This window comes from Moschus berezovskii, chromosome 15 (genome assembly GCF_049115385.1).
Source record: "Moschus berezovskii isolate FMDL1 chromosome 15, NW_MosBer_1.0, whole genome shotgun sequence".
NCBI classification, from domain to species: domain Eukaryota; kingdom Metazoa; phylum Chordata; class Mammalia; order Artiodactyla; family Moschidae; genus Moschus; species Moschus berezovskii.
In genome coordinates this window covers 20,505,082-20,519,179 of record NC_142474.1, presented here as the reverse complement: position 1 = coordinate 20,519,179, position 14,098 = coordinate 20,505,082, and the positions used below count along the sequence as shown (strand labels likewise).

The 14,098-nt window shown below is 55.0% G+C and overlaps 1 protein-coding gene across 1 annotated transcript; it reads right to left on the bottom strand.

The window, feature by feature from the left end:
* Positions 1-77: 77 nt before the first annotated feature.
* On the bottom strand, positions 78-10,785 carry E2F1 (E2F transcription factor 1). Its single transcript, XM_088843844.1, has 8 exons — positions 10,374-10,785; positions 5,640-5,730; positions 5,037-5,256; positions 4,084-4,236; positions 3,064-3,178; positions 2,743-2,968; positions 2,438-2,623; positions 78-1,970 (listed from the first exon to the last, which is right to left on the bottom strand). Exons 1-8 carry the CDS (start codon positions 10,632-10,634, stop codon positions 1,852-1,854), a joined length of 1,371 nt encoding a protein of 456 aa, XP_088699970.1. The 5' UTR covers positions 10,635-10,785; the 3' UTR covers positions 78-1,851.
* Between the last annotated feature and the right edge of the window lie 3,313 nt (positions 10,786-14,098).

Genomic DNA, 14,098 nt, shown 5'->3' with positions numbered 1-14,098 from the left:
CGGAGGCTGAGGGCCCCGCCCCCCGCAGCTCCGCCCCCGCCGGGCGGGCCGCCGAGGCCCCCTCCCCGCCCAGCCCAGAGCTCGGCCGCCCGCGCGCTCCCAGCCTCCCCGTCTGGAAAAGGGGAGCAAACTCCAGCCTTTAGGGCGGCAAGAGCCGCGCGATGCAGAACCCCAACACCATGCACCTCTGCGACTCCCCATTCTCCGGGGGTGGAGGCCACTGGGGAGAAGTCACCCAAGGGGTCATTCCCTCCTGAGGACGGGCTGAGCGAATGACGGTCGGTGTGGAATACTACACAGCCAGGAACAGGACAGGAAGGGGCTGTGCGTGCCCGCGGAGGACGGGTCCCCGCATCTTTACAGGGTCCAGTGAACTGCGGGAGCACAGGCGCGCCACCTGGTGGACAAAACCCGCAAGCACCCTCCCGAGTGTTCCTTCTGCAAAATTGGAGTAAGGGAAGACATGATTGTTGTGGGGACTGACAGTGAGGGCTTAAAATAGGGGTTGGCTCAGAGAAAGCCCACCTAAGGGTATGCTAAATAGATCCGTGTGGACAGTCTGCCAGTCACCCTCCACTCTCAAGCTCAACTCAGACTTCCCTCCCCCACCATGGATCCCCCTCTTCAATCTATCATCCTCCGCTGCAGCCAGAGGAAGCTTTTGAAATATAAAAAGGGAGCATCACTCCTCTCAGACTCACCAGTTGTTTCCCCCTGAATAAAGCCCAAGACTTGAATGTCTCCCCACTCTGGCCCTCACCTCAGGGCTCCAGCCACCCTGGTTTCTCTCAGGTCCTAGGCCCATATTGCCTTCCCCTGCTTGGTGTATTCTTCCTTTTCCTTCTCAGTTAATTTCTACTATCCTACAGCTTTAGGTCAGGCACCTTTTCCAGGAAGCCCTCCCTGATTTTCTCATTTATTTGAGTTTCCTCCAGCAGATTCTGAGAGCTCCACGAAGGGAGGGAACACGTGTCCCCAGAACCTGACACAGAATCAGCTGGTTGTAATTATCTGCTGCCTGTTTACAAATGTACAGAAACATCTGGAAGGAGCATAGCCAACTGATCAGGGTGGCCTCTCTGTGGCTGGAAAAAAGGGAATTCATTGCTTACTTTATTGGACCAGTTTTTAAATTAGGATTTTTTAAAAAAAAGGTGATGAAACCATCATTCTTGGGGCTGTGAGGCTCAAATAAAATGAAGCCAGGCAGGGACAGGGAAACGGAAAGTAGGGAACGGTCATCACACCAGCAACATTGACCTCTCCCACCCACAGACCTGCTCCCAGTACACAGTCCCCAAACTGGGCCCAAACACCATCAATATATTTATTAAAACCAAAGCAGAGGGAACAGAGCTGTTAGGAAGGCAAATCAAAGTGCAGATTGGAGGGTGGGGCAGAGCAAGAAGTGGGGTAGAGGGGGCACTTCAAATGCCACAGGAACGGCCCCTGTGGTCTGGGCTCGGGGGGGGAGGCCCTTCACCCCACCCCTCCCACCCACCCTGTCAATGAAGGTCCCCCACTCACCTCTCCCATCTCACATCCATCCTGGGGGCAGCTGGGGCCCTGCAGTGACCCCGTGGGGAGGGGCCACCCCCTCGATCCACCCATGGCTGTCAGTCAGTCAGTCTGTGTCTCCCTCCCTCGCTTTCCAAATAAATAAACCACTCAGGCCTCAGCTCCTTCGGAGTGGGGCAAAGAACAGCTCAGGGACCCCTGCCCTCGCTCAGGCGGTAAGGGAGTTGCGGCACCAGTCCCACATCCCTCCTACCCTTTGCTGATGCCCCAAGCTTGCCAAAAAGGCCTTGATAAATAAATAACGCTCCATTAAAGCTTCAATCAGAAAAACCTTTAAGACGATAGAAGTGCTCTCGGTGTCCTGCCAACAAACAGGCCAAGGCCTCGCCACCTGGCCTGGTCAACACACAGGATTCTGGGGGCAGGTGGCCACCCTGGGCCTCGTGGGGCCCCTGGAGCAAGAAGACCAAAAGTGCAGTTAGAGCCCCCACCACGCGCACACATGGACTCATGCACACACACGTGGACACACTGGGGCGTGTTTTCAGTGCACGCACAGATGTGTTCACCTTCATTCCCCGGGACATGCACACACACATGCTCACACACCATTCACCACGTGGAGACACACGTTGGGGTTGGGTGCATGCACAAACACACCACAAACAGAATTCTTCCCTTCCTGGCTTGCTCAGCCTCCTGGCAGGAGCCAGACTCCAGGGCTAGAAACCTCTGGAGGTAGGAGAGAGGGGCATAAATTAAACGTTTCCAATTAGGCTAGGACGGCCAGGGCGGGGGCTCCAAGGCTGCAGAGATGGGGTGGGCACCTCAGAAGGCCCTGGTCCCCCTGAGCCCCGTCAGAAATCCAGGGGAGTGAGGTCCCCAAAGTCACAGTCGAAGAGGTCTCTGATGCCCTCACCCTCCTCAAGGCCAAAGTGGTAGTCGAGGGCCTCGTGCGGGGGGGACAGGCTGATGAACTCCTCTGGGAGGAGGCCGGAGAAGTCCTCCTTCACGTGCTCCAGGAGTGAGTCGGCCGCCACGAGCGGGGACAGGCGGTCCTCATCCACGGGGGCCCGCAGGCCACCCATCCGGGAAAGCAGAGGTTCTGGGGAGACGGGGGAGCATCACAGGCCAGGGACACCCCCGGTGGGGAGGGGCTGACATGCCTGCCCACCCACCTGCGAGAGGGGCCCGGCCCACCCTGCCCACCCAGCCTTCACCAACCTTGCTCCAGGCTGAGCAGGGACTGACTGGGATCCGTGGCAGGGGTTGAGGGGGGTGATGATGGTGGTGGCGGCACCGCGGTGGCAAGGTCAGCTGCCCTGTCCTCCTCCCCCGAAGCTGCCCCCTGGGACGGGGTCTTTCCAGGGCTGGTTCCGCCCACACTCTCCTCAGGGCACAGGAAAACGTCGATGGGACCTTGTTTGCTCTTAAGGGAGATCTGAAAGTTCTGGGTGGAGGTAGCAGGCAGAGTGAACTGAGGCTCAGCTGGACTACCAGCCCAGCCCAGCCCAGCCTGGTCTGATCTGGCCTCCCAGGTCTCACCTCCGAGGAGTCCACGGCTTGGAGCTGGGTCTCGGGGGGAGCCTTGATCACCATGACCATCTGCTCGGCAGGGTCTGCGATGCTGCGAAGGTCCTGGCAGGTCACGTAGGCCAGAGTTGGTGGAGTCAAGGACCACATGGTCTTTGGCCTTTAGGGGCCACCCACCCAGACGGCTTAGAAGGCAGAGCCCATCCCTGCCTTGTCACTCCTGTCCTCTGCGTCACCCACTCCAGGGCCTGGCACATAGTTGGTGCTCAAGCAGATCTCATGCCCTTGAGCCTGCTTCTATATCCATACAATGAGATCACTCTACCTATTGAATCTCAAGGTAATGACGGCTGCCTATAATTATTTCATAAAAATTACTTAAATCCAGGCATAGTCCTAAGAATTTATTCTGACCCATGACCTTGATGTCAATTAGTGTGTGTGTGTGTGTGAGTGTTAAGTTGCTCAGTCATGTCCGACTCTGTGACCCCACGGACTATAGCCCACCAGGCTCTTCTCTCCATGGAATTCTCCAGGCAAGAATACTGGAATGGGTTGCCATTCTCTTCTCCAGGGGATCCTCCTGACCCAGGGATCGAACCCGGTCTCCCACACTGCAGGCAGATTCCAAAATGTATAAACATAACTTCTTTCAAAATAACGTTTCTATTTTTGTAAATAAAAGCAACTCTAACCTTAAAGCTACAACCAGGTATTGAATCCCTGTATTAAATAAATGTTTTAAATAACATTTATTTAAATAAATGTTATCCCTGTGTTAAATAAATCAGTTATTACTGATACTAGCTTTTCTGGTTTTAATCTTTGAAATAGCATTGGTTTTCCCCTTTTCCAGAGGAAGCTGAGACTCAGAGAGGTTAAGTAACTTGTCCAGTGTCGCACCGTGAGTGAATGCTGAGCCAGGACTGGTATCCAAAGCCAGAACCCTCTCCTGAATCCAGGGCCCAGGGTAAGGCTCTCCACTCCCACTTGGATGGGGCCCTGGTCACCCTCCAGGCAGTTCAAGGATATCGCTGGCTGTCAGCATCCTCAGAGAGCAGACGCAGCTGTGTGGTACAGATGTGGAGAAGGTGATCCAGTTGCCGCTCGCTCTCCTGCAGTCGCTGGAGGTCCTGGGTCAATCCTTCAAGCCGCCTGCCGATCCCCACCGCTGCATGGCTGCCTCTGCCGGGAGGCAATGGGAGGGGTCAGCAGCTCCCAGCCCCTCTTCCCTGGAGCTGTGACCCTCAGCAACCAGTCTGCTGCTGCCCCCTGCCCCTCACGGCCTGGCTCCTCAGCCGGGCTTCCAAGGCAGACTGGCTGGGTTCAGAGTCGGGCCTGAATGTCTGTGAACACCCACGTGGCCCTTGTAGGGGGCTGGATAAGCACACGGGGGTAGACATGCCATGGAACACTCTGTAGTTGTATAAAAAGACATGAATCCATTAGATGCAAAAATGGTAGCATTTGTAAGACATATCAAGTGAAAAGAAAATAAATCGATGTAGAATGGAATATTTACCCACAACTGAAAATGAAAATGTGTCGGAGTGGAGTAAGATGACCGGGGAAAGAGGTGAAAACGGGGGAAAAAAAACCTAAGAATTAACCAGAGTAAAACAGCTGTGTTAGCCAAGCTCAGTGGCAACAGAAGCCAGAACAGTGGTCACCTGGGTGGTATGAGGAAGGGACAGTGTCTGGGAAGGGGCACAGGGGAAGTTTCTGGCGTGCTGGAAATGTTCCTTATCCTTATCCAGATGGTGGTTACCCAGGTGAAGAAATGGAAAGTTGTGCTGAGCTAGACATGTAAGGTTTGTGTTCCTTCCTGCATCCATCACCTCACAGAAGCCAGCTCTCCTCTCTAAACCTCGGTTTGCCCAGCTGTTAGGATAGGGACGCGGGCAGCCACAGCAGGTATGGCTCTCAGCTCCTCTGGCCGGCCCGCCCTGGGCCTCCGCCTACCCTCCTGTCCGACTGGTACCTACAGCCACTGGATGTGGTTCTTGGACTTCTTGGCAATGAGCTGGATGCCCTCCAGGACGTTGGTGATGTCGTAGATGCGCCGTTTCTGCACCTTCAGCACCTCGGCCGCCCAGTTCAGGTCGACCACCCCGTCAGCCGAGCGGCTCAGTAACTCCAAGAAGCGTTTGGTGGTCAGGTTCAACGATGTTTCGTAGCGTGACTTCTCCCCTGGGGACTTCACACCTGGGGGCCAGGCAGGACAAGGTCCCTCAGCACCACCCCCAGCCACACTGGGCTCCCTGGCAACGGCAGGGCAGGAGGATGGCAGGGTAGGGGTGGGAGGGGGCCGATGGTTCCTTCCCTTTGGTGAGGCCAAGCAGGAAGGCCCCATGACTGCTGCCTGCCAACCACAGCATTCCTCTGCCGGCTGGGGAACTTCCCACCCCCTAGGGCTTGGGGAAGCCATGCCAGGTGGCCACTCCAGCTGCCCCTTGGGGCCCCCCGAGGGCTGGATCAGACCCAGGCCTGATAGACCAGAGCTGACTCTGCAAGCACGCCTGTCTGTCCACGCCCCCTCAATGTGGGTCTGGCCAGGGGGCCTGCCTGAGCCCAAGCCCTGGGGGTACCTTTTCCTGGGTGGCGGCCTCTGCCCCGAGCTGGCCCACTGCTCTCAGCCAGGTATTGATGGTCAGTTTCCAGGTCTAGCCTCCGCTTCACCTATGGCAAAAACAATGGGAGGATGCCCAGTAACCAGGAGAGTGGGGCCACAAGAGACCTGGCTGAGGACCGGGTACTCCTGGGCCGCCCCCTACCCCAGGACGCGGCATGATCCTACCCCACAGGACAGAACACTCAACTGGAAGGCAGAAGTTCAAGCCCCAGTTCCACCACTACCTCCCTGGGGGACCTGTGGTAGTTTGCAAATTTTTTGCTTCTCCTCTTTTCAACAGATGGAGTCTAATGTTCCTGTAAGTATGGGCCCAATCTGGTAACTCACTTCTAATGAACAGAATATGGTGGAAGTGACGGTGTGTCACTTCTGAGACAGGGTCATACAGGCACTGAGGCCTCCCCCTTGTCCTTTATTTGAGCCCTCCCTCGTGGCTGGAGCTAGCGGCCACGTCGCGCAGGCATTAGGTAGTCCTAAGGAGGCCCAAGTGGCAAGAAACTAAAGCCCCGCCCCCAGCAGCAACACGGGCAGGCTTAGAAGCACATCCTCCAACCCTGGTCATGCTTTCTGATGACTACAGCCGGGCCAACACTTTGGCACTAACCTCAGAAGAGGTCCTCAGCCAGAAGCACCCAGCCAAGTCACCGCTTAATTTCCCACCCTCCGAAACCGCATGATAACAAATGATGTTTTAAGCCATTGGGATACTGATCCCCTGAGTGAGTCACTACCTCTCTCTGGTTTCTGATTTGTCTGTGAATACGGCAGCACAATCACGGCCCTACTTTACAGGTAGGACAACCGAAGCCCAGAAAGACTCAAGGTGATACAGGCAGGAAGTGCCAGAGCCAGGATTCCTGCACGAGGATGGAGGCTGCCCCAGAGATTTCACAGGCATCTCCCTCATATCCTGACCCAAACCAGCTATACCTCCCCCTCCGCCACCCACAGGGTTTCCTGAGCTAGAACCTGGTTCAGGCCCACCCATTGCCCTCATCGCATCTCGCTGCCAAAAATCCCGTCACCACAGCCACTGGCACCTCCTATCTGGACCACCCAGCTGTCTTCCCACTGGTCTCCCTGCCTCCATCTGTCCCCTCCACCTTAGTGTCCTCACCTGCCACCACTTCTCCCACAGGAACTTCTGCGGAGCTTCTGAGTTTCTCCACAGACCTGCACCTCCAAGCCTTAGCCCATGCTGGTCCCTCCCTGGCTGGCCCTCGCCTCCCTTCCAGTTCACACCAACGCTTCCCCCTCCAGAGAGGCACCTTATCCATCACCTGTCTTTCCAATCAACTGCGCAATAGAAACTGAGCCTCTTCTCCCTCAGGACCGCTGCAAACCCCTTTCCCACATGCTCTCTCGCCACAAATTTCTGCAGGTGTATCTGTCTCACCCAGAAGCCCGGGAGCCCCTCAGAGGCGGGCACTGGGTCTGAATGATCTCTGCACGAAAGGTCTGGGCATCAGCACGTTTGCTGAATGAACTGCCCCACATGCTGCTGGACTCAGACACTCCCTCTCACGCAGGCACTCGTGGATTTCCTCGGCATCTGCCAATACCAGAGCCAATGCATGCTGAGTGCTTCCTGTGTCCTGAGCACTGCTAGGTAACTGCTCCACCTGCGTGTGATCACCCACAACCTCCGGCCGCCTTGCAGCAGGGGTTCTGATGACTTCCATTTCCTGAGGAGTCTGCACCTCGCAGAGGTCACACAGTGGGAGGTGGAGTCAGGATTCGAACCTTAGTGGGCTGGGCAGAGGCTCATCCGGAAGCCAGGCTCCCGCAAGCCAAACCACAATGTACCCGCTCTCCAGCCTCGCCCCAAAGCCCTGAACCCTAGCATGCTCCAGCCAACCGCACCCTTTGCCTCCTTCCTGCCCCTCAAAAGGGTGCCCGAGCTGAAGATGAATCCATGCCACACTCAGGCAGACGGATGCCCATCTCTGCCGCTGTTCTCCAGAGATGCAGGGACAGGGACCCAAAAAGAAATCCGGATGACTCAAATACCTATCCATGGGAGAGGCCACAAAAACTGGTTCATCCAGCCCTTGGAATACCACACTGTCAAGAAGGAAGGGGGCAGGTTGATACAAAACTCTCCCAAAGACATATTGACAAGAAAAACATGGTTATAAAGCAATGCATTTATGTGATCCCTTTGGGGGATTAAAAAGCTCATGAAACCATTTTCTCTGCTTCAGTTTGTATTATTATAGAATCCATTTCAGGAGCAACCTTGGTATCAGGGCAAGGATCATGAGGAATTGCTGTCTTGTCTCTAAAGTGGGGATGATGTACTATTGGAACACAGAAGTAAAGGAAAAACTTCAATTTCTAAAACTTTAGAAAGATGCCATAGCCACCTTAAAAAAAGGAAAAAAGCAGACTCTGGAAGAGTAAAAAGGAAAAATGGTGGGGCTGGGGATCATGTCCCCCTCAACTTTCTCATCTCTTCTTCTATAGTAAATATGTATTATATTCAGTTTGTTTTTTAAGAGCCATGACAACAGGGGAGATGTGGACAGGAAGAGCCAGGAGGAATGGCTGAATTGCACAGAGCCTTGTAGGCAGGAGGTACTCAATGAATGCTCACTTGTGCAGAAGCTGAGCCTGTAGCTTGTTTCAAGGACTGCCCCCAAACAAATGCTAGTGCAGAGGGTGAATGGAGGCCACAGCTCAGATAGCCAGTGGCTACTCACAGGTACAGTGTTAGGGGGAGTTGGGCAGTAAAAGCTGGGCCCATGTTTCTGGACTACAGCAGTAAGGTGGTACCGGGGTCCTACCCCTGCTCACAGCAGAAAACCTTTAACTTAAAGTGTACTAGTACACTAGGCTAGTGTACTAGCCTTTAAGTACTGTGATGGCAGAGGCTCTTTACTTGCCTCTGTGCCTAGAACCTCAGAGGCACGAATGAATGGAATGCTCAGACCCAATGAGGCTGCCCCTGACACCCCAGGCGTGGAGCAGACGGCAAACCTCCTGATCCCAGTCCCTGGCTGTCCCTCTAAGCCTGAAGCTCCATTGCCCAAGGGCAAGACAGCTCTAGGCCTAAGCACCTGTCAGTCAACTAAATGGAGGCTACTCATTCAGGCTCCAAGCTGGTACCTGCAGGGACAGGTTGCTGGGTATAGGAGACCAATCAGGGGACCCACCCTGTGCAACTTCCCTCCCTCTCACTCATTAGGAGGAAGGGACCCTGGGCTTCCTTCAATCTCTATTAGCATCTCCAGGAAATTAAGGCATGCCAGCAGTTAACCACTCAGGAAATCTGGACTGGTCCCACCACTCATGAGCTGACTCACCAGGGAAGGTTCTAACATCTCTAAGCCTCAGCTTCCCTATCTGTAAAACGGGAAAGTTGTTGACAGGGTTAAACGAGTTAATTGGGTAAAGTGCTTGGCACATTGCCTAACTCACAAAACAGTCTCAAAACAATGATGCCTCCTATTGTTATTATTAGCATCTCAGTGATTCCGGAAGGAAGGATGTACTGGGCAGGGGGCCAAAGGGGTCGGGGGAACCTTGTTGGGATGTCTCAGGGACCAGCTGCTACCCAGGCCTCTGTCAGCAGTTGGGCTTCCACCTCCTTGCCCTGGGCCCTACCTCCCCGCCTCAACTTGCTCAGCCAACTATGCTGAGACCCCATCATGCCTGCCCATCCATGCCCTGACTCTACCCACAGGCTGCACCAGTCAAACTGGTCTCCACGCCCTGTCCTGCAGCCCACAGGACCAAGCTCTAGGCCTCCGCCCCCCCTTCCCCCCACCCCCTAATTCAGACACCTCTCTGGGCCCCCTAGTCTCAACTGTCTTTAGCCTCTTGCTGTGCAGGGAGCACTTTATCAAGGGATCTCCCTGGGGCATTTACTCTCTCCTGGCACTGGGGGCCTCCTCTCCAGCTCCCAGAGGCCTAGCCCACCCAGGACTTCCACTGGGGCCCGGGGGTCTGCTTGCCTGATTAATGAGGTTCCATGGCAACCAGGGCCTGGGAGGGTGGAGGGTGGCAGATGGAAGGACAGGCAGAGGGAGGGGATCAGCAGCTGGCCCAGTCACCCCCGCCCCTGCAGAGAAGGCCTCCCAGCCAGGCAGCCTGTCCCCAGAGGCCCGGAGAGCCAGGCCTGCACCTGGCAGTCCCAGAGGCAGGAAGGAGGGTCTCCTCAATGGCTCTTCTACGGTCTGGTCCCAGAACACCCCACTTTGACCTCTCCAAGTAGCCATGCCCACCACCCAGCCACAAGTTCTGGTCTGAAGCCAGCAGGCCTCAGTTTAAATCCACTTGCAGCCTTGTGACCAGGGGGCAAGCCACTTCCCCTCTCTGGGCACAGTTCAGATGGGCACAGTGACAACACCGAGCTCTCAGCATGTATGTGAGTTTTAGCTGCCTTGATGTCAGCCAGAGGCCTGGCATGCAGTCAGCAGCAGCTGAATACACGTGGACCATTATTATCATTGAGTCTGCTCCCGCGAGGAAGATGAAGCACAGAGCAGCAAACAAGGACTGGCCCGAGGTCACCCCGCACCCCAGGGCGGAGCCCCGAGGCCCAACCCAGGCTCGGCACCGCCCAGCCTGGGCGCCTCAGCCCACCCTCCCCCGCCCCCGCCCCCGCCGAGCCAAACATCGCGCCCCGCCCGGATCTGCGCGGGGGTCCAAGGCAGCGCACTCGGCCCAGTGTCCCTGGTGTCCGTACCGGCGGGCGGCCGAGCGCGGGGCGCGGCGCGCTGGGTGTGGGCCGGGGCGCCTGCGGCGTGGCGAAGAGCAGCAGGTCAGGGTCCCGGGGGCCGGCGGCGGGTGCGGCGGGGCCGGCGGGGGCCGGCGGGGCGCTGGCGTCCTGCGCGGTGGAGATGATGACGATCTGCGAGGAGTCGAGCAGCCGCAGCGCGCCGGCCCCGAGCAGGGCCTCCAGCGCCGGCGCGCAAGGGCCGCCCGCGGGGGCCCCGGCCACGGCCATGGCGCTCACGGCCCGCGCGGCCCGGGTGGCAGTCGGCGGCGGCGGCGCGGGCCCATGGCTGCAGGCCGAGGCGAGGGCTAGATCCCGCTCCGGATCCCGCTCCGCCCCCGGCCGCCGCTGCCTGCAAAGTCCCGGCCACTTTTACGCGCCAAATCCTTTTTGCCGCGAAAGAGCCACGAGCCGCCGAGCGCTACTACCATTGGCTGGCCGGACTGTGACGGAGGCGACGGCGACGGCGCCCATTGGCTGCAGCTCGCCGGGCCGGCGGCGGGGGGCGGGAGGGGGCGGCGGCGCGAGGTGGCACGGCCAATCGGGGGTCGGGGCGCGCGCAGGCTTTGTCGGGGCGGTGCCAGGCGCGTTCGCACTCCCCGCCCTCAGAGGGGACGGGCCCTGTCCGAGGAGTTGTGGCCCCACCCTCTCCCCGACGCACGCCCATCTGGCCGGTGCCTCTAAGTGGAGACATTGAGGAGAGAATGTCCTTTAAGCATATCTCAACGTCAGCAGACCCCACGTGACCCCGAGAACTCTCACCTGTGGCCCCAACACCCTCGGCCAGATCTCTAGAAACTGCCTCTCCTCTCTTCTGGGTTCTCAGGCCCACCTCCAAGCTCCGGCCACATCTCCCTCAACTTTCCTCACCAAAGCCGTTCACTTTCAAATCGTGTGCCCAACCAATTCCTCTCACCCAGAGCCCAAGCAGAAGGGAGCTGTCAGAAAATGGGGAGGGATGTCTGGCCCAATACAGCTCTGGGCTTTTCCTATAGCTGGAAACTTTTCAGTACCCAATGCACAACTTCTGCTTGAACTGATTCACTCATTCAACAAACGTTTTGAGAGCCGGCTCTAAGCCCCATTCTTGACTCCTGGCACTAAGGAACTCACAGTTTAGTGAAAAAGGGAAGAGGGAAACAGGTAATGCATTTACAACATGATGTGGAATTTTCACTATTAATTCTATGTTAGATCTCACAAAGGGAGGAGGTGAGTATGCTGAGCATGAAAATGCATTTAATCCGGAGGCCCTGGGACCTCTCCATCAGCCTTTTCTCATTGCTCAGATCAGCTGATTTGAGCAATACTGTCCTCTTCTCTATGCCAGGCTCTGTGCCAGCACTGAGGGCAGAGATGTAAAAAGCTTGATGATTTCTATGAACTTGCCTGCCATCTGGTGGGGACTGACCCATCAGGGGAAAAGAAAAAAGCTAAGACGCAATCAAGAATGAGATCGCTAGTTCAGTTCAGTTCAGTTCAGTCACACAGTCGTGTCCGACTCTCCGCGACCCCATGAATCACAGCACGCCAGGCCTCCCTGTCCATCACCAACTCCCGGAGTTCACTCAAACTCATGTCCATCGAGTCGGTGATGCCATCCAGCCATCTCATTCTCCGTCGTCCCCTTCTCCTCCCGCCTCCAACCTTTCCCAGCATCAGAGTCTTTTCCAATGAGTCAACTCGTCGCATGAGGTGGCCAAAGTATTGCAGTTTCAGCTTTAGCATCAGTCCTTCCAATGAACACCCAGGAATGATCTCCTTTAGAATGGACTGGTTAGATCTCCTTGCAGTACAAGGTACTCTCAAGAGTCTTCTCCAACACCACAGTTCAAAAGCATCAATTCTTCAGCGATCAGCTTTCTTCACAGTCCAACTCTCAAATCCATACATGACCACGGGAAAAACCATAGCCTTGACTAGACGGACCTTTGTTGGCAAAGTAATGTCTCTGCTTTTTAATATACTATCAAAGATTGCTGGGAGAAATATCAATAACCTCAGATATGCAGATGACACTACCCTTATGGCAGAAAGTGAAGAGGAACTCAAAAGCCTCTTGATGAAAGTGAAAGAGGAGAGTGAAAAGGTTGGCTTGAAGCTCAACATTCAGAAAACAAAGATCATGGCATCTGGTCCCATCACTTCATGGGAAATAGATGGAAAAACAGTGGAAACAGTGTCAGACTTTATTTTTTTGGGCTCCAAAATCACTGCAGACGCTGATTGCAGCCATGAAATTAAAAGACGCTTGCTCCTTGGAAGGAAAGTTATGACCAACCTTGATAGTATATTAAAAAGCAGAGACATTACTTTGCCAACCAAGGTCCGTCTAGTCAAGGCAATGGTTTTTCCCGTGGTCATGTATGGATGTGAGAGTTGGACTGTGAAGAAAGCTGATCACCGAAGAATCGATGCTTTTGAACTGTGGTGTTGGAGAAGACTCTTGAGAGTCCCTTATACTGCAAGGAGATCCAACCAGTCCATTCTAAAGGAGATCAATCCTGGATGTTCATTGGAGGGACTGATGCTAAAGCTGAAGCTGCAATACTTTGGCCACCTCATGCGACGAGTTGACTCACTGGAAAAGACTCTGATGCTGGGAAAGGTTGGGGGGTGGGAGGAGAAGGGGACGACGGAGAATGAGATGGCTGGATGGCATCACCGACTCTGTGGACATGAGTTTGAGTGAACTCCGGGAGTTGGTGATGGACAGGGAGGCCTGGCGTGCTGTGATTCATGGGGTCGCGGAGAGTCGGACACAACTGAGCGACTCAACTGAACTGAACTGAACTGAATGTTGGTCATAACTTTCCTTCCAAGGAGTAAGCGTCTTTTAATTTCATGGCTGCAATCAGCATCTGCAGTGATTTTGGAGCCCAAAAAAATAAAGTCTGACACTGTTTCCACTGTTTTTCCATCTATTTCCCATGAAGTGATGGGACCAGATGCCATGATCTTTGTTTTCTGAATGTTGAGCTTCAAGCCAACCTTTTCACTCTCCTCTTTCACTTTCATCAAGAGGCTTTTGAGTTCCTCTTCACTTTCTGCCATAAGGGTAGTGTCATCTGCATATCTGAGGTTATTGATATTTCTCCCAGCAATCTTGATTCCAGCTTGTGCTTCTTCCAGCCCAGCGTTCCTCATGATGTACTCTGCATATAAGTTAAATAAGCAAGGCCCCCTATAAATATCACTTCTTCCAGGGAGCACTCAGGTATTGAAGTTACTCACTTCCTCCATTGTCCACCCCCACCTCTGTTCCAGCACTGAGCGCACACTGGATTTCTTTATCTGCCTTCCTTATCAGACTGGGAGCTCCAATAGGGCCTCTTCTCAACACTGGCCTGGTCCACAGTAGGTGCTGAGAAGGGCTGTAAAAAGAAACAGGCTCATACTGGAGGCTACCTGGAATGTCCCAGGTTTCAGGATCACCTGGGTGCTTGTTAACTATGGGCCCACCCCATCCCTGCCAATTTAGAATCTAAGTGCCCAGGAATCATTTTCACAAGCAAACCCCTACACTCATGCCAGGTGATTTTCATGTATGTTCACGCTGGAGAACAAATCAGTTACTTGTATAACAAAAATGTGTGGGGCAGCTTCAAATTACAGCACCTTGCAGACACTTCATAGCCTCAGTTTCCTCATCTGTAAAATGGGCTCACTGCCATTCCCCCACCGCACCTTCTAGG

What these genes read in the sequence shown, in the direction of transcription:
- E2F1 (XM_088843844.1), bottom strand. Translation starts at nt 10,634, where the DNA reads ATGGCCGTGGCCGGGGCCCCCGCGGGCGGCCCTTGCGCGCCGGCGCTG. An exon ending in AAGAACCACATCCAGTGGCT is followed by an intron (nt 4,237 to 5,036) that starts GTAGGTACCAGT and finishes GCCTCCCGGCAG; the next exon opens with AGGCAGCCATGCAGCGGTGG. An exon ending in AAGCCGTGGACTCCTCGGAG is followed by an intron (nt 2,969 to 3,063) that starts GTGAGACCTGGG and finishes ACCTCCACCCAG; the next exon opens with AACTTTCAGATCTCCCTTAA.